This window comes from Sabethes cyaneus, chromosome 2 (genome assembly GCF_943734655.1).
Source record: "Sabethes cyaneus chromosome 2, idSabCyanKW18_F2, whole genome shotgun sequence".
In the NCBI taxonomy this organism is placed as follows: domain Eukaryota; kingdom Metazoa; phylum Arthropoda; class Insecta; order Diptera; family Culicidae; genus Sabethes; species Sabethes cyaneus.
Window position 1 is genome coordinate 151993992 of NC_071354.1, and position 19009 is coordinate 152013000.

A 19009-nucleotide genomic window follows, 5' to 3' on the forward strand; every position below is an offset into this window, starting at 1 on the left:
CTAACGAGCTCCTTGCTTGGCTAGTTGTAGTATCACGTCCTAATGTAAACCGAATTGTCAGGTTGTAAGTCCATCTGCTTGAAAAATTCACGACTCCTCAACCGAGCATCAAATTTTCTGTGCTCGTTATTTTTTTATCATGATTCAGGAATGAATGCATATGATCTGTAAGCAGTTTTTTATAAAAAAAATTAAGGCTGTGGAAAATAGGAATGGAAACTCGGGAAACCTATTGTCACTATTACTATGTATGTATATATGCTCAATTTTTGTCATACGACTACATTTTGTGTTTTTTTCTGACTGACTCATATTCACAGGAGATGTACAGAGGGGAATACGGCTGCCGTAGCCGCCAATATTGGCGAGTCCCCAATAATTGAGTTTTCATTACTCGTCCACATGGTAGATTTTAAGCAAGGATCTTGTCCTAAGACCGTATGAAATACAGTTCGTTCAAGATCTAACGCCTAAGTACGGCGGAAAGTACGGAACGAACAGGTGAATACTACAATGCTCATAAATAGTACTCATAAATAGTAGGTCAGTCATTCTTTATCAAGTCTTATAATAAACCCCAAATTTCTATTCGCCTTCGCCACGACATGGGAATAGTGATTCCTGAAAGCCATTTGATCATCCAGAAGTGCATCTAGATCCTCAACTGGTTATTCTGCTGAGTGGTTCTTCAAATAACTTATTTTCAATGGATTGGATTCTTTTTGTGTGAGGACGAGATTACAGAGCACTCAGGAGGACACCACCAGGATAACCAAATTTTGAGCACACCAATCGCTAAGGTCATTCAGATGTCGCTGAAGTTCGATACAATCACCTTTCGAACGTACAACAAGGTAGAGCTGTAGATCGTCAGCATAAATTAAAAATCGACCTTATGGTATAACTTTACAGACGTCGTTAAAAAATTAAAAGAAAAAACAATGATTCCAGATTACTCCCTTGCGGTACACTTAAGAAATTCGTGAAGCCGTCTATTTTTACAGCCAATAAGGTATGATTTGATTGTAAAAGGCACCAAGGTCCTCGAATTTCGCCAATAGAAAGAGGTGTTCTACGCGATCAAATTCTGCTTTTATGTCTGTATATACGGTGTCAACTTACTGTGCTAAATTTATGATAGTTGATCTCTCTGGAAAAAATCCATGTCGATCCGTTAAGATGTACGTTTTGGCCTCTCGGACTAGAACTCCACTAATTAATATTTCAAACAGCTTTGAGCCCACGCAAAGTGACGTAATTGCTCGTCAATTTGCTATAATTTGTTTATCACCTTTCCTAAACTGGAAACATAACTGATATTTTCTAACGCGTTAGGAATATATCACCTGCGCCAGTGACTGATTAAAAAGTATTTTTAGCCGGGCGCAAATGGCGTTCACATATTTTAATGGCACAATCGACGGTATTGCATTTGGCCCTACTAATGCTGAAGACTTCAACTTCCTTAGTCCGGTAAGAATATCTTTGGTCGAGAAGCGAATGTTGCTGAAACAATTGAAAATACACTCGAAAAGTGCCTAGCAAAAAGATTGCAAGTGTCAATGTCACATATCTTGTATGGAGACTGTTCTCATTGCATTTCATGTTTATAAGAGACCAGAAGCGTTTTGTGTTTCGCTTCAAATCCGATTGAGTACGTAACGCATGTTTAGAATAAAGAAATCGGTTGTGCTTTCTGTGGTTATCGCTGGCAAGAGTAAAAAAGCAAAGCTGCTGCATTCAGGAGGTTTTCTGCGTGCGGTTCACTACAGCTGCGTGAATATTATCGACGAATCAACTACGATTACAAAAGACTTAGACGACGCTGTTTTTCGAATTATAAACGGCATATGCAGAGAAAGTTGAAGTCTGACCCTAAGCGGTTCTGGAATTTTGTTAATGATCAGCGGAAGCAGTCAGGCCTGCCCTCCATTATGGAATTAGATGGCGAAATGGCCAATAATGCTGCCGATGTTTGCAGCTTATTTGCAGCAAAGTTCTCCAGCGTGTTTTGCAACGAAGTACTTACAACAAACCAAGTATCGGATGCCGCAAGTATCGTTCCTCGCTTTGATCACCCTTTCGCATCGATGAACATTGATGCCAACATGATTCTGGCCGCTTCTGCAAAGCTCAAACATTCGTACTCTCCAGGCTCGGATGGGATTCCGGCTACGCTGCTCAAGAAGTGCATTGCTGGTTTGCTTCAGCCTCTCATTCTCCTGTTTCGTCTGTCCATCTCTACTGGAAAATTCCCTGCAGCTTGGAAGCAGGCATTTTTGTTTCCGGTTCACAAAAAAGGCGATCGGTCGAAGGTCGATAACTATCGAGGAATTTCTGCGCTGTGTGCCACGTCGAAATTATTCGAGCTAGTGGTCATTAAACCACTTTTTTCACATTGCCAACAAGCGATTGCAGATGAGCAACACGGATTTCTCCCAAAACGTTCGTGTGCTACGAATCTACTTTGCTTCACTAGCTATGTAACTGACAGCTTCATTGGACGAGCGCAAACCGACGCGATTTACACAGACCTCTCCGCTGCTTTCGATAAAGTTAATCATCGCATCGCTGTCGCTAAATTGGATAGGTATGGTTTTAGCGGCAATATGTTGAACTGGTTCGAATCGTACTTAACTGGACGAATCCTGAGTGTGAAAATTGGTGATGTGACTTCCGCTTCGTTCCCTGCTACTTCCGGGATTGCACAAGGCAGCCATCTGGGTCCGCTGGTGTTTGTCCTATATTTTAACGACGGAATCCATTCGCTAGATTGCCCACGTCTAGCTTTCGCGGATGATTTGAAATTGTTCAACGCTGTCCGAAACATTGACGATGCTTTGTTTCTTCAACAACAGTTAAATGCATTTGCCAGTTGGTGCGAGACGAATCGTATGCTACTAAATCCGATCAAATGTTCTGTAATCACTTTTACGAGAAAAAATCAACCGATTCACTTCAACTACAAACTCAATGGACTTCCAATTCAGCGAGTGGAACAAGTCAAGGATCTCGGCGTGTTACTTGGTGTTAAGTTAACTTTCAAACAACACGTTTCATTGATTGTTGCCAAAGCCTCTAGACAACTAGGCTTAATTATGCGAATGACACGTGACTTTAACAGCATTGAATGTTTGGTAGCGCTCTACGGGTCACTGGTTCGAGCTTCCTTAGAATACTGTTCCGTAGTATGGATCCCTCACTACAATAACGCTATCTACCGCATCGAAAGTATCCAGCGTCGCTTCGTACGCTACGCTCTTCGATTGCTTCCATGGCGACAGCCAATGAGGAATACTCGATACGAGGATCGTTGCCAACTCATCCGAATCGATACTCTCGAATTTCGCCGAGAAACAGCGCGCGCCATGGTTGTTTCGGATATCTTGACATCCAACATCGACTGCCCTACCATCCTTCGTCAAGTCAACTTGAATGCACCAACCAGATCACTGCGGAGGTTATCTCTACTAAATCTACCTTTCCGACGGACGAATTACAGTGCCAACAGCACTATCTCTGGTCTACAGCGTTCTTTCAACCGAGTTTCGGCAGTATTTGATTTTAATTTATCACAACGAGTGTTACGTTCGAGTTTTGTCTCTATGTTTCGACGTTTTATGTATTAGTTATTAAGGTCCATTAGGGCAAGTCTTGCCTGTTGGTAATAAATTTGAAATAAAGCAAAGCCTAGTTGCTACATTCCGTTATCGAAACTTGACCTTCTGTTTTTATACGACAGACTTCGCAGTCAGCTATTCAAGTACAGGACAATTGCAGGGCTAGTTGCTACGATCCTATTGACTCTAACAGCCTCTCACAGTCGAGATTCGAACATACAACGATTGGCTTATTAGGCCAGCATCATATCTCGAGGACAACTGCTGGCAAGAGTAAACTCCCACTTTGTCACGGGATTATTGTAATTGCAGTGCAGTGCTGCTGCTCTTAACTGCTTAAATGTTTGAAATGAATTTTTTCGTCGTACGGAAGACAACTTAAGGCATGACCCCGCATCGTTTTGGACATACGTAAGGAATCGGAAACAACAAGGCGAAGTCCCTCAACGTGTGTGCTATTTCGGCAATGAAGCAGAGTCACCGTTAGAGTCTGCAAATTTGTTCTCGTTCTTCTTTCGAAATGTGCAAAGTAATAACTGACCACCTTCGTCTGAAAAATATTTGAGCAGTTTGCCGCTACTCGACCTGAACATGCTGATGTTTAACTTTACGCTGAGTGATGTGGTGCTGAAGCTGCAATCAATTGATGCATCGAAAGGCGCTGATCCTGCCTGCTGATACCACCGTTTCTCTTCAGAAATTATTGTGCCACGACGCTTGCGATTCCAGCGAGGATTATTTTTAATTTATCCATGTCGGAGGGAATTTTCCCAAGTGCGTGGAAGACTGCTGCAATTACGCCTGTCCATAAAGCAGGAAGTTCCCGTGACGTCACCAACTATCGTGGACGTGGTATTTCGATTCTGAGCTGCTTACCGAAGCCTTTCGAAAGTCTTATCCACGATTCCCTTTATCCGAAGGTCCATCATATCATTTCGGAATGGCAGCATGGGTTTGTGAAGAAACGTTCTACGATTACCAACTTGATGGCGTTGACAAACGCACTTGAAAAGCGTCAGCAAGACGATGCTGTTTATGGTGATTTTGCTGAAGCGTTCGACAAGGTACCAAATTTTCTGTTGGTATCGAAGCCAGAAAGGATGAGATTTCCTGAGTCGCTAACACGGTGGATACTGTCGTACCTAACCGATCGAAGAGCGTTTGTACGTATAGATGGGACTAATTCTCACCAATTTGAGATTCATTCCGGTCTGCCACAAGGAAGTCACCTTGGTGCATTGCTGATCTGCTGATTCGCAGATGATCTGAAGTTCTTTCGCATCGAGTTCGAGAGTTGACTACTGTGCCTTACAAACCGACATCGATTCCCTGCTAAATTGGTGTGTGTTGAATGAAATGGACGTGAACGAGCAGAAACGCAATATTATTTCATTTTGTAGGAACAGGCGTTGGCTGAACTAGTGCACATTTCTAGGGGAGCTGTAGCCCCCCGCATTTTTTCGACCATTTTATTTGGTCGCCAAGGTACATTTTCTAGGGTGGGATAAATCTTTCCTAGAGGGGGGGGGGGCTCTTAATAGGTCTATTACTCAGTCTGGTATGTGACAAGTAGCGCCGTCTTAACGAAACCGCCAGTCGGCCAGATCTAATGTAAAAAAGTAATCATTGACCGGGTAGGTTCCATTTGGCGCTAACAGCAATAACAAGCTAACCTTATTAGAAACCAAAGTTTATTGTATAATAAGTTTTTCTTTCCGGAAGTAAAACTCAAAATATGCTTTACACGTCGTATCTATGTGATCCATGTACATTGCTATATAAATTCAACCAAATTTGGATTGTTTATAAATCTAAATGAGTATCTCTTTGGGGAAGAATTGTTCGTAATTTGTAGTACATCAAAGCAGTAGTTTTGCTAAGATGTTTGAGCATAACAGAAAAATTTCTTTTGGACTACTAATCTTGTTATACTGGCATTGTAGCAGGATGTTATAGTACTTCCTAACCTATATATCCTAAATGACCAATCAAATTACCTATTCATGCAGCGAGCCGGACTAACGATTGTCGTAGCCCTGAAATCATACATCCCGCAAATTTATACGGATGCATCCAATCATCATTGCAGTGTGCACGAAGTAATCCTAGCGGATGTTCTTATATTACCCACTATTTGCGAATAAGCTGGATGACGATACCGGGACAAATTCTGCCGCCTGAGCGTCAGGTCCCGCTTGCTCGTATGGGACAGGCCCCAAGGGATGTGAATGAACATGTAATTACAGATTATGACTGGTTGTGGTGTTTCCTGCTATAGGCTGTATTGCACACGTATTGCACACGTAAAACACAAAGCAAGGCGGTGGCGCTGTTGTAAGCAAACCGTCGAAGTAGAAGATAGAAATTGTGTGCCACCCACAGAACAATGACTGCCCTTCTGAAAGTGCACCCTAAGGTAGAGCAGTGGAGCTTGCCTGCCATTGCTAGAAACCATTAGAATAATTCGAACCCGAAAGCTTGGAACCATGTTGTAAGCCGCCAGATGAGCATTCTATCGAGGGAACTTACACATGGACAAACACAAAGAATTTTAATTGCTTCTGGCGGCGGGATTTGAACAATCGCCCACTACCTGGACTGTACTTTAAAGTATCACTAACCTCCCAACGCAATCCTTTGTTCGTTGACGAACCCTTTGTGTGTGTGTGTGTTTTTTTTTTCAATTCCATGTGAGTCACCCTTTTCCATCATCGACAGGGGAACAAGTGCCACCGCGACCCATAACACTTCCGCTAGACCAGTCGGAAGCATAACCCTTGTGGACATTAACAAAGAGTAGCAATTAAGTTAAAAGCAAAAGTATTTCATAAGCCAAGTTGATTTAGTGCGAAAAACCTTTAGATGGTAGGTACCCGTATAAAATATTTATTGAATATTTATTATCGTCTGCAAATAAACATTATAATCGAGGGACTCGATCAAGTTGCAGCGAAAGAGCTCCGGGTATCTATTTTCTAACCCATTATCCTTAGGTTATACTAAACTGTTTGCTTGTTCGTTGCTGTTTAATATTCGCTGCATATTTTTAGAGGTACACTCAGCTCTGCTGTAGGGCGGCTAACTTTATCGTGTTAACACCACTGCAACGACGCATTTTGATTGGTATTCTTTTTGCAATTAGCCTACAAAACTATTTTCAAAAGTTTTTCATTTTAATTCTGATGCTTTTTCCAATACAATAATTTTTTGTGATATACTTTGCACATGTAAATAAAATTTTACTGTAAAGCATATGCAAAAGGCTCCCCTTATTGATCGCTTCTTCCACTCCGCTATTGTATGATATCATATATTTGCCTTGCTATATTTTTATGCATGTTAGGGAAGAGTTTTCGTGCTAGGGTCGTTCGGACTGCATCAATCCTGTACTACCAGCTCATTCCAATGTTATTGTCTCGGGCACTTCTTTCTGGTGCATTCCGACGACGTCGGTCTCGATATAGCCTATAGATAGCGGTTTCGAATGAATTGTACCATAACTGAATAACGTATACCCTTTGCCGCTGCTTCTGTACAGGAGAAGTCGGGGTCGAAATTAAAATATGTAAACTTTTCCTTATGATATGGTTTTCTTGAGGCATTTTCTTGAATCTTCAACAAACTAAACAATTTGGTTTGCAGTACGATCTAATACGTACAATTTCGGATGTCTCAAAAAAAATTTTTTGTCTGTCCTACTTCGAAGTACACTGGGCTAAGACCAGACTTGGTGCATCTCGCCCTCAAAAAATTGACTTAATTAAGAGCGCAACACTTTTGAACTTTAATTTGGTATAACTTTAGAAATGTTCAAGCCCAAGTGCAAATAGCCAAAACTTATATAGTGGTACATTTAAATTATGAATATGAAAAAAAAATTAAGCGAAACTGTTGAAAACACAAACAATGGAGATGTTGCCTATTATTTTACGTATGGGCCTATTTGCAACAGTTTTCTGAATTTTCGTTTGTCATGAATATGCGTTTTATTTCAAACTTAAAAGATTATTTTACATACTTTTAGTATTAGGCGTCTCGACACTCACGAATCAGTTTTAACCTGGTCGAGACATCTAGCATGACCCCTCCATTCATGGTGCCGGTGGATTCTTGAAGAGAAGAGATATCACTGCACATTCATCCGGCACTCTTGCGACATGACCGGCTATCCGTAGTCTCCTGACTTCCCATAATAGTAAATATCTCTTAACATATTCGGAATCGTAAATAAAGCCTCTAAATGCGCGCACAAGTTGATATTCCATTTCTCGGAGTGTGAAAATTTGATCCGTAGGAGTACACCTCCATCAATTTCTTCCGTAGTTCTCCTTCGCCCAAATCCTGGAAATTATTCAATGAGGTGCCGTTCCCAGAGATTTCTTACCATTTTTGTTAGTCCTTTCAACTGTCCGATTTCTCGCTGGAGCACTATTATCATTTATGGGCACTAGAGATGGTCGGGTAGCGAAAAATTTGCCCGAAACCCGCACCCGTACCCGTATCCGCCGGGTTCGGGTCGGGTTCGGATATTGAAAAAAAAAAATAATTTGCGGGTTCGGGTCGGGTACGGGTTCTTAATGTTTGTTTTTGAAACCGGGTATGGGTCGGGTCGGGTATGTCTATTGACCACATTTAACACTGAAGATGGTCGGGTACCCGGGCCCGTCCCGTACCCGTCGGGTTGCGGTCGGGTTCGGGTATCAAAAATAATAAACTTGCGGGTTCGGGTTGAGTACGGGTTTTTAATTTTTTTCTTGATCGGGTACGGGTCGGGTTCGGGTATTCAAATTTTCATACCCGACCATCTCTAATGGGCACTCCAAGATTAGCTTCCGTGTTGCCTCTTCCTGTTATATTGATGTTGAAATTATCTAGAATAAAGGACGCCCTTCGCAATACGTAAGAACAATCCATACTTTATTTCGAGTTTTCAAAAGAATTATATCCGCATATACCTACTCAAGTTTTTCACACGAAATCAATCTGACTCTTTTTGCTTGTACCTTCACTCCCATATAAGTGGATAAAATATTTCAGAACTTACTTTTCTTAGGAAAACAATTTTCCTTGCTCTGGCGGGAGTTCGTCATTCGAAAACTGCACTTCGTCATATGCAATATTTCTTCGTTTATCATGGGTAGATAGCAATTGTTTACAAAAATCTATGCATGCGTTCTTTAAGCCGTGTCGTGTGCAAGAGTTATCCGGCTCTCACAAAAAAGTGGAAATATTTTGAGTCACAGCTCGACATTTCAAGTGTTTATTCCGAGCGATCGGCAGATTCTCTTCGTCATATTCAAAGCAGGTAGGAAACCCAAGAGGACTTTGATTTTTTGATAAAATAGTGGAAAATAGTGTTTTTACATTATCTTTTCATCAATAACGAAAAGGTATTCAATAAATATTATAGCCAAGTAATAGTTTCAATGTTTTTTGACTCTATGTCGGAAAAGTAGACGAAGACCCGCCATAGACAAACCGGCATAGCGATCTCTCAATCCGGCTCATTCATTTTGAATTGCAAAATGACATTCTACATCTATGTTTAGGTATCATTAAGATTCCCATAAAATCAGGTTAATTTTAAATACTGAGCAAGCTAGTGTACCATAAACAATCCAATGATCAATTCTGGCTTTAGTTTTGAGAAGTTCACTTAAGCTATCCAAAAGGGTTGGTTATGCGATTTTCTGAATTATTATGGTTCCACTCTCCTTTATGAAAATACCGTGAAAGCACCTAATTCCGATCACCTGCGGCATGATTCATATTTGAGTCCTCACTGAAAAATAAAGCAAGTATTTTCAATTATGTTTCATGGAAGAATATTATTTACCGAAAGTTACTAAAAATGCATCGAAGTATGATGTATCAGTGCACCTAATTCCGATCATCAATCTTAAGGGGTGTTTCTAATTCCGACCACAGGTGTATCTAATTCCGATCACGTCATGGTGAGCTGTTAAAGTATAAAACTATTGTCAACTTGTACCAAATGGCTCTGAAATGTTATGCGTTTATACAGTCTGACGGGAATGCTCCTACCAGTCATCTTTTGCTTGCGTTAATGATCATTATCATTATTAGATTAATATTCATAAAATTTGTGTACTCGAGAGCGGATTATGAAACTTTATCCTTCTCTTATCTTCGTTCAACTGGTATAATTACAATAAAATTGGGCCACATTTGAAGTTTTCATAAAGTTTTGATCATAAATAATAGTAAAAATCAAATCAGAAAGGTTATGTTCCACACATGATTGCGTAGAACTACGTTAGGCTGGTTTTCGAGAAAAAATCTCGAATATTAAAGAAAACTTCTTACAACCATTTTGATATATGTGTAGCGTACAATAGCATAAAGTGAGACAAAACAAACAGCATAATAATAATGTTATCTTGCTTAATATATTGTGTCGCATTTTTGGTAGTTGAGTTTACCAGTGCCAAAATCGGAGTATTTCAGTATAGAATTACCTTCTGAATATACATACTCCAACTTCCCTTACGCACTCGAACAAAGCTAAATTAAAACTTTTGCAGCAAACAGTATAGCAGTGTACATACGTGAAAATACATGCAGTGCCAAACTGCTGCCAAAACAAGTCAACTGGAATCATATTGGAGTTGACACTAGACATCGCATGGAGGAAGCCTTCAAAAAAATTTCACTCTGGCACGAGCACCAGGGCTACCTGGCGCCAGCCGCTGCACTGTTGTAATTACATCAATAATTTGCCTACCCTAATAGTATGAAAATTTAGCTGACCTTATTCAATGGTGTAAATATTTACTTATGTTAACATCAATAGCAGCAAAACGCGATTCCTTGTCGTTTCGGTCTAATATTTATCTGATAGTCACATTTAATATTACAACATTTAACACATTTTCTATTATTTACCGTTTGAACTCTGATATTTGAGTTAGTTTCTTATATAAATATTTCATAGCGTAACAATTTTGATTTTCAGACGGAATGTCTGATTGAGATCCAGATGGAAAAAATCACACATTGTTATATAAAAGATGTAAAATCGAACATTGGCCAACGCGCCGCCAGTCGTCCATCAGGGTGTAGTTTTGCATATCGCATGCTACATTCCACCATCCGCGCGAATCTGGCAATGTGTTTGATTGGCACTTTATTCCGGGCAGTTCGTAGGTGCTTCGATGTAAACATACACATAGCTTACTAACACGTGCTGAAAATGGAATCGAGTGAGTCAGCAGATATAAAAGTGTTTTTTTTTCTTGCGTAAAGCACTTATCAATTTTTGACTAGTAGAAAAAAGGGGTGAGAATTTCTAGTAGTAACAGCATATGTTTTCAACTTATTCTGCAGGCAAATGCAAAAACTTTGAATTTTTTTTTTGTAGAAAATAGCTAACTGTTAGGTATTCGTGCCATAATGAAAACTCTGTATTCAGAGACCAATCATTCTTCTTTGCATTCGTGATGACCACATCAAAATATTCATTGGTGACTGAACTGATCTTCTCGTATTTTCAGCAAGTCAATTACTTCTGTCAACGCAATCACGAGAAGAAAAGCTTTTAACTTGAAACAAACAAGGTTTTGTTGCAATCGGATCGGGTCTTTAGAAGAGCATAAAAAGTTTTGCAATTCTAAAAATCGATTATTTTATTATTAGTAAGAGTTGCCATTAGAAGCATATGTGTTTGAAACCATTATTTGGATAAATTCCAAAAATTGACAAAGTTACCGCTCTTTGTACTACGATTCGCAGCGAATAAAAACTTCAGCACCGTTTTTCTTGAAAGCAGGTTTTTAAAAATCGGTTCCATATACATTAGAGTGTCCCAAAATAGCACTATGTCAGAAAACCCAGGGGCTCACCCTTCAAATGATAGCTTAGGGTGTCACAACAAAACTTTTATATGACTTCAACATTGGTTGACGCGATTTAGGGGTCGCACATTTGAGTTTTATGAAAAAATAGCATTTTTTAGGAGCTCATTTTTGTCCAAGCTGTGGGCCACATGGATCGAAACAAGCTATAATGGGAACATTACAACCGGATTCGAACCCACTACTTTTTCCCGGGCCCTGTGGCTCATCGGTAGTTATTATCCTTTGACCTGCAGCGGGCTGGACTGAACCGCAAAATGATTAATATGGTTAAGCTCAATGCTTGTGTCGCCTTTGGAGCCGAATCTCACTTTTGGCGTGAAATCATAACGCTTCACGGTGACAAAACCGTGACCTGATACGATAGTTGTATTCTTTAACTATATTTCATTACAAGTTGCGCAGTAGGGGCGGTAATTTTGAAGACGCGATAATTTGATATGCACGATAACATCCTTTGGCACAACACTATTGCCACTAGCAATGCTTGCTTTAGAAGTGCGCATACCCTATGAATAGCCATCGTCGGCAATGATCTCCCGCCATAAAGAATCTAGCATGTGAGGTTTACCATTCCTAGTCCTAAGATTCGAGCTGTGTAGAAGTTTAGTAGAAACTAACAAGCTGGTCGAAAGTACGTTATTTTACCCTAGTAGTGGTGGTGAACGACTTCGTCTAGATTTGCATACTATAGCATTTTTATTGAACACGTCAAGTGCGAATTCTTTTATTCATACCAATCTACACAAGCACACTGTTGTCATCATTGCGACCATAAGAAATGAACACAAAGTGCACTACGGAGTTATATCTAAATTTTCTGACTTATGCCACCACAGAAATATAAAAATAGCTTTGCCTTCCATATACTCATGATATGTGCGGAACTCTTATGCTTGGTTGACGATATCAGACGTGCTTTGTTATTGGATCCTTTGGAGTAGACATAATAATGATAATTTCTCTCGCCCACTGGTTGAATAGACAGTTTTGCTAATGCTGAATAAACGACTTTTTTTTATAATAACGAACCTTCTCATAATACTTTGACTTAAAATTTCAATTGTATTTTTCTCTGCTTACAGATAACAGCACCATGCGAGAGCACCGTCATCGCTAGAACCGCATACTTTCCCCCCTTCCGTGATACCGCGTGTCCGGTGAGTTGCTGGTCATGTTCGAGCGCCGCCCACTATTCGGAGCTCTGATTGGGCTGACGCTAATTGTGACAGTATGGCATATGTCGTTTCAAGAAGCTACCAGCGGAACTAGCAGCAGCAGCAGCAGTTCAGGGTCTATGTACCAGGAATCGGCGATCGTGCTGCCACCGTACATGCCAGCATCATCACTAGCATACTCTACACCGCTTCAATTCTTACCCGCTTTGCCACAACCTAACGAAGACAGGATTATGTCCGTTGGGATAGACGAAACGGAAACCGGTGGAGGTGCAGGTGGTTCGATGGTGAACCAGAGTGTTTTTCCTTTGTTGCTCTCATCGATATTAGTCAATCCATTAGAAATGTTGCCAAAAGATGATTATAACAATTTGATAGATTTAAAAGATTTTAAATTCATCATCAACTTCAACAATTGTAGTGCGGAAAGCGGCCGAAGCCACCATGAAAGCGTGGGAACTGATAGCCTTAAGATGGGTGATGAGCGACGATCACCGTTAGTATTAGTTCTAGTTCATTCAGCACCAACTAATTGGTATAAGCGCAATACAATTCGTGATACCTGGGGACAGTATGATCCACGAGCAAAGCTCATTTTTCTTATCGGGGCGGTCAATTCGAGTGTGCTGCAGCGGCGCTTAGAACAAGAAAATCGATTATACGATGACATTGTACAAGGCAACTTTATCGACGCCTATCGAAACATGACCTACAAACATGTGATGGCTTTAAAATGGTTCACATATCACTGCCCGGAAGCTAAATATGTTCTGAAAGTGGATGATGACGTCTTTGTTAACACTCCCGTATTATACGACGTTTTGGAATCGACGTCACAGCGGCGAAGACTGCTATTTTGTCAGGAAATCAGCAAGGCGCCGGTAAAACGCACCCATCGTTCCAAGTGGTACGTTAGCATACAAGAGTATCGATATAAATACTACCCGAATCATTGTCCCGGTTATTCGATTATCTACACGCCAGATGTAGCTTTCGAGCTGTACCGGGAAGCGCAACAACAACCTTACTTCTGGATCGATGATGTCCATCTCACCGGAACCATTGCGAGGCGAATCAATGTTACCATTACGCCAACTGGCCGAATGCTATTAAACCGGAGCCAGAAGGATGCGATTCTCGACAGAACGGCGAATGCAACGGATCAGTTGTTTTTCTTCACCACGCCGGACTTGCGCGAAGGTGAGATCCGAAGGCTATGGAAAGCTGTAACATATTCCAAAAATGGCAGATAGTAGGAACCGCCAGCTGTCACGAGTCAATACGAACGGGAACGAACGAGGAAAGTGTGTGAGCGTGAGTGTTACCTCGCGGGCAATAATCTCATGACCATCAAGCAGGGTCAATTTAAGTATCATTTGGAATCTTCATAGAATTTCCACTGGCGTATGCAGTGTCGTAGGTATCAATCGTTAACCAATTTAAGATATTTTCCTTCCTTTCGTTTATTTTTATTTAGAATCTAGGTATACAAATAATTAGCCTAATTTTTCCGAGCTATGATCTCTCTAAACATGTTACGTGAAATGCAAATTAAATTAAATACGCGGAAGCTCGATATTTCATCAATCAGTCACGTTAGTTTGTAATTAACAGTACGTTCTAGAGTCAGCAAGAGAAGAAAATTACTGGTTGTATAATTAGTAATCAACTATTGAATAAATAAATCATAATAACTTTGATGATTCCATTATATCTACATTTTATACACAATTTTTAACGTGGTTTCTTGATTAAATATTTTTATCTATTTCAAGCAACTACAAGTGTTACAATTACTCTGTGGATAAAAATTCTTAATGCTTGATATTTCGTATTTCGATTGCTAGAATTTATTGACTCTATAAAAAATGCTAAACTAAAAGTCTGTTCCATTTAGAATACGGTCGTTTAAAATTGGTCATTTTTCAAGAAGAAAATTGTTGTGTGCTTGTTCCTATTCAGAAAATTTTAGATAAGTATTTTTTTATTTAAAACTTAGAATGTTCCTTTCTGAGTTAAAGTGGTCCCAAAGATTGTCAGTTTTGCCAACCTTTCCTTAAGAAACTCCGATTGAACCGATTTTATGATTTTGCTACCAAATGTAAAGTATTTTAATGAACATTTCAGGATTCAGCTGTAATGGCAACTAAATCAGCTTGTAATGTTCAATTGGTTTATAACTATTATAAGACAAACTTGGTATTTTACGATAGCGCTCTTAGATCATAAATTACAAATATTTTTGACCGAAATATCGTATATCAGCGAATCTCAACCTTCTTTGGTAGTTAGTATTTAATTCCTCATTCCTTACGACATCGAATTTTTCATACTGAATACGAAAAAATTATAAAACAAAACTTACAAACATGTAACTAATACCTTTAGCCGAATCTTAAATATACATCTTTTTTTGGACCAGATGCTTACCTATATTACAATCTTGAAAGTGGAAGATTGAAATATAGTCCTCATTTAACATGTCTAAACTATAACTATTGATGATTTATCGAGCTTTTAATTATGCAGAAACGCATCACATAAACCAAAAAACAGAAGTACTTTTTAGTTACGCTACTTATAAAATACGTTCGAACGTTACCAGTAAAGTCACTCGATTCCAATTATAATTACAGTATTTGAAGTACGTGACATCTTATATTTATTTTGGTCCTCATTCAATGTTTTTACTTCACGTGAAGTGTTTAATTGATGGCATGCAATTATGGCTACGAAAAGAAAAACAATTGCCATCATAGTAATCGTATTTGCTTACTCATGTAAAGAGTCACCACTTCGCGTGAATTGAAAAACTAAATGGGGTCCAGTTAAAATTAGTAATAGGTATTATGCACAAGGAATAAAACATAATCTTTCAGTGCGGCGTTAACCAAGTTTAACTGCTCGTATTATTTATAGACACAAGTGATTCAGTTTAGGCTTACATCGTTTTGCTCGAATCAACGATATTAATAGTCGGTTTGCTATTTAACGCACAAGTATAGAAGCACTCAATCGAATCCTCTTTGTTTATATTATTTTTGCATTGAGAGAGTTAAATATTTATCTGTGAAATCAATATCGTACTTTTGCCTTTCCAATAGTTTAGACTGATGATGCTGCTGCCATGTTAAGATTGTAAATCTCGTTGTGCTGATGTAAATATTTGTTTGCTCAAATGGTTATGGTTTACTATTGGTTTCTGCTAGGTAGGTACGTACGTTTTCTATATCAGTATAATTGGTACAACATCAAATGTTGAACAATCTTTTGTAACTAATGAGTGATTTGCAGCTTGCGTTGAGTGTGTTTTGAACCATCGCTGATCGATTACATTTAGAAGGAAACTTTGTGAAAAAAAAACAGCACAATGAACAATCCGTTGCTTACCACGTTTTTTTAATTGAAACAGAAAAATCGGCGTCAAATGTTTTTGGTTTAAATTTGGTCCTTTGTTAAAAAAAAGTCCATTGTATAAAATAATTTTATAAAATTTTATCATCTTCTGAATTTTTCCTAAATCGCTATAAAAATCAAAACCGTGTGCAATTATGCTCGAAGTTAATGCTCTTATATTTGTTGGGAAATATTTTAGGGAGCGGACAAATTATCCAAAACGTCTTTCAAATACTGGTTCCTTCTAGCAGCGTAGAGCCGGGGTGACTCTTGCCGTATCAAGAGTTCCCTTGTCGCCTGGGCTGCTTGTCGCCAATTCGTTGAGAGTCTTGACTCACGCAAGTTGGTTTCAACCTGGTAGAGTCATCTTGTACGTTAAGCCCCTGTATTCCTGGCACGGGTGGGGCTCTTGAACTCCACAGTCGTCCGGTAGCCTTGCTAAGTGGCCTGCCCACCGTAGTCTTCCAACTTCCGCCTCAGGTATACGATAAAAATCTCTCCTAGTAGTGCCTGCAACTCGTAGTTCATACGCCTACGACAACCGCGCGTTCCGTTTGTACTCCGTCAAAAATAGTCCACAACACCTTTCGTTTAAATACGGCAAGTACACGTATTAATATTTTTTGAAACGATGTTTCTACAATTGATGAAGGGACGGTAAGGCCTGACCGCATTTCAAGGTCATGACTAAAATCACGAGGTTTGGTCAAGTACACGTATGTCTTCCGTAAGCAAAGTTACAATTTCAAGTCCGTAGAGGACTACCGGTCTGATTAGCGTTTTGTACATCGTCAGCTTTGTGCGGCGGTGTATGCTCCTCGAAGCGTCTTGCGGACGAATTGAGTTGTAAACCTAATCCTCCTAGCCTCCGCCCGGAAAATCGTTCTCGTGTCATAACTGTTCGCGCTCGACTGTATCGTATGCTGCCCTAAAGTGCACGAAAATATGATGGGTGGGCACGTTGTACTCCCGATATTTCTGGAGAATTTGTCGGGCACGTTGTAGGCGGCGTTGATCATTGTAATGCAGCGGTAATTATTCCAGTTGAGCCGATCACCCTTTTTATAGATGAGACAAACCACACCTTCCAGCCACTCCTCCCGTAATTTTTTTCTTCCCAAATACTTGAAATTATTTGTTGAAGTGTTCTAGGCATTCTTTACGATTTTTGTAGAGTTTTGCCGGGAGTCGAACCTTTTCGGCAGCTCTATTATTCTTCAGCTGTCCGATTTACGAGATTGGTTCACCTTCTCATAGCACAGGGCGGCTTTTATCGCGAGGTATATACCGTCGATGGTTTTGAGCGCACATGTACTGCTAGTAATCTAAAGAAAGTGCTCCTGATCACTCGCACCTTACGCTTAACTCCACTCATAAGGTTTTGTACACCATGTAGCTGTAGTTTCTTTTATACGGAAAACCATTTTTTTCATGTCTTCCTCAGATTTGACCTGCTCGGGATGCTTAGTAGTGCTGGTTCATGATAGCCCAGTATTTTTCGATGGACCTTAGGGCGCACTCCGTTTGCATTGGCGTAGCTAGGTAATTTCCCTGGAGGGGGCCTAGGGGGTGCCTTCAAAAAAAAAAATTCATTATGATCTTATTACGCCGGCTGTCACCGATAGCACAGAGTTCTGTAGGGAAATACCAGGTGGGCTTAATGAGAGCTCGCGCAATTACGGATCGAATGTTCACTATCCGACAGATCTTGCAGAATTATCGGGAGTACAACGTGCCCATGCGTCACATCTTTATTGATTTCAAAGCAGCATACGATGCACTAGATCGACGACAGCTATGGCAGATAATGCACGAACACGGTTTTTCGGGTTTTCCGGATAAACTGACGCAACTGCTCAGAGCTACATTATATAGAGTGATGTATTTCGTGTGTAACTCGGAGACACTTTCGAATCCTTCTTGCATGCTATTTACCATCGCCTGTCGGTTTGAAAATCAAACACCTGCCTCCCACTGTTGACGGCGGCGAACTAGAAGTATTAGATGAGTTTGTGTTTTTGGGATCGCTGGTGAATACGGACAACAGTAGTAAAGAGTTTTAGCGGCGCATTTAAGCGGGAAATCGGGCCTACTTTGCCCTTTGCATAATGCTACGATCAAGAAACATACGCCACAATACGAAGAACTTGCAGCCGTGACACAGCTCATGGAGGAAATACGCGCCCTCGCCGAGTTCGCGCGGAAGGTACTGCGGACTGTGGCAGAGACGTGTGAATCATGAGCTACAGAAGCTGTTTGGAGAGATTCCCATCGTCATCTGGCGAAAGTCAGTAGGTTACGGCCTGGTATCCCAGGCACCCCCTCTAGCTACGCCAATGTCCGTTTGCCATACAAGCAGATCGCTTATCATGTATTTCTTGGTAAACTTTGAAGGTTTCTGCTTCCTTACTTTCTTTGGAACATCAAACTTGTGGGTGTTGAAGAACAGTAGCCCTGGAAGCATCCGGAAGTCCGATGAAACAATGAGGCTTCGTCAGCACCTGGGTGTACAGTTTCCGGGCCCGTGAGTTTCCCACCGGATTTGGCCGTTCGTCACGATTTGGAGCCTTTGCACTTTGTACGAATGAAGTCACCCCTGTTCCTTGGCTCTCTAAACGAAAGACTGATCACTAATAGAACGTCCATTCTGGCCGCATTTGTCCCTCCGTTCGATGCTCAAAGTTTCGTAGTAACATTTAATCGCACAACTCACCGTTGACTGCACGATTTCGGGTTGTTTTCCGATGTCCCGATAAGAGAGTTGAGGATTTTCCAGGTTCTTGCGCAAAATCAATTCGCTACGTTGCTTTTCGGGTGACGCCATTTTTTCCGATTTTCGAAAAACTGACAACGATAGAAATACAATGTATTTACAATACACTCTAAACTACTTCTACCCAAATTTTAAAGAGGTTCTCTAAGGACCGCAAAGCAAAGCCTG

The 19009-nt window shown here is 40.3% G+C and overlaps 1 protein-coding gene across 3 annotated transcripts in view; it reads left to right on the plus strand.

Annotated features, from left to right (window-relative positions):
* Positions 1–14303, plus strand: part of LOC128734289 (lactosylceramide 1,3-N-acetyl-beta-D-glucosaminyltransferase A) — a 34006-nt gene extending 19703 nt beyond the window's left edge. For all 3 annotated transcript variants that reach the window (XM_053828394.1, XM_053828393.1, XM_053828395.1), the window contains exon 3: positions 12580–14303. In XM_053828394.1, the coding sequence (XP_053684369.1) occupies positions 12669–13925 (1257 nt within the window). In that variant the 5' untranslated portion in view covers positions 12580–12668 and the 3' untranslated portion in view covers positions 13926–14303. The remainder of the gene's footprint in view (positions 1–12579) is intronic.
* Positions 14304–19009: the final 4706 nt, after the last annotated feature.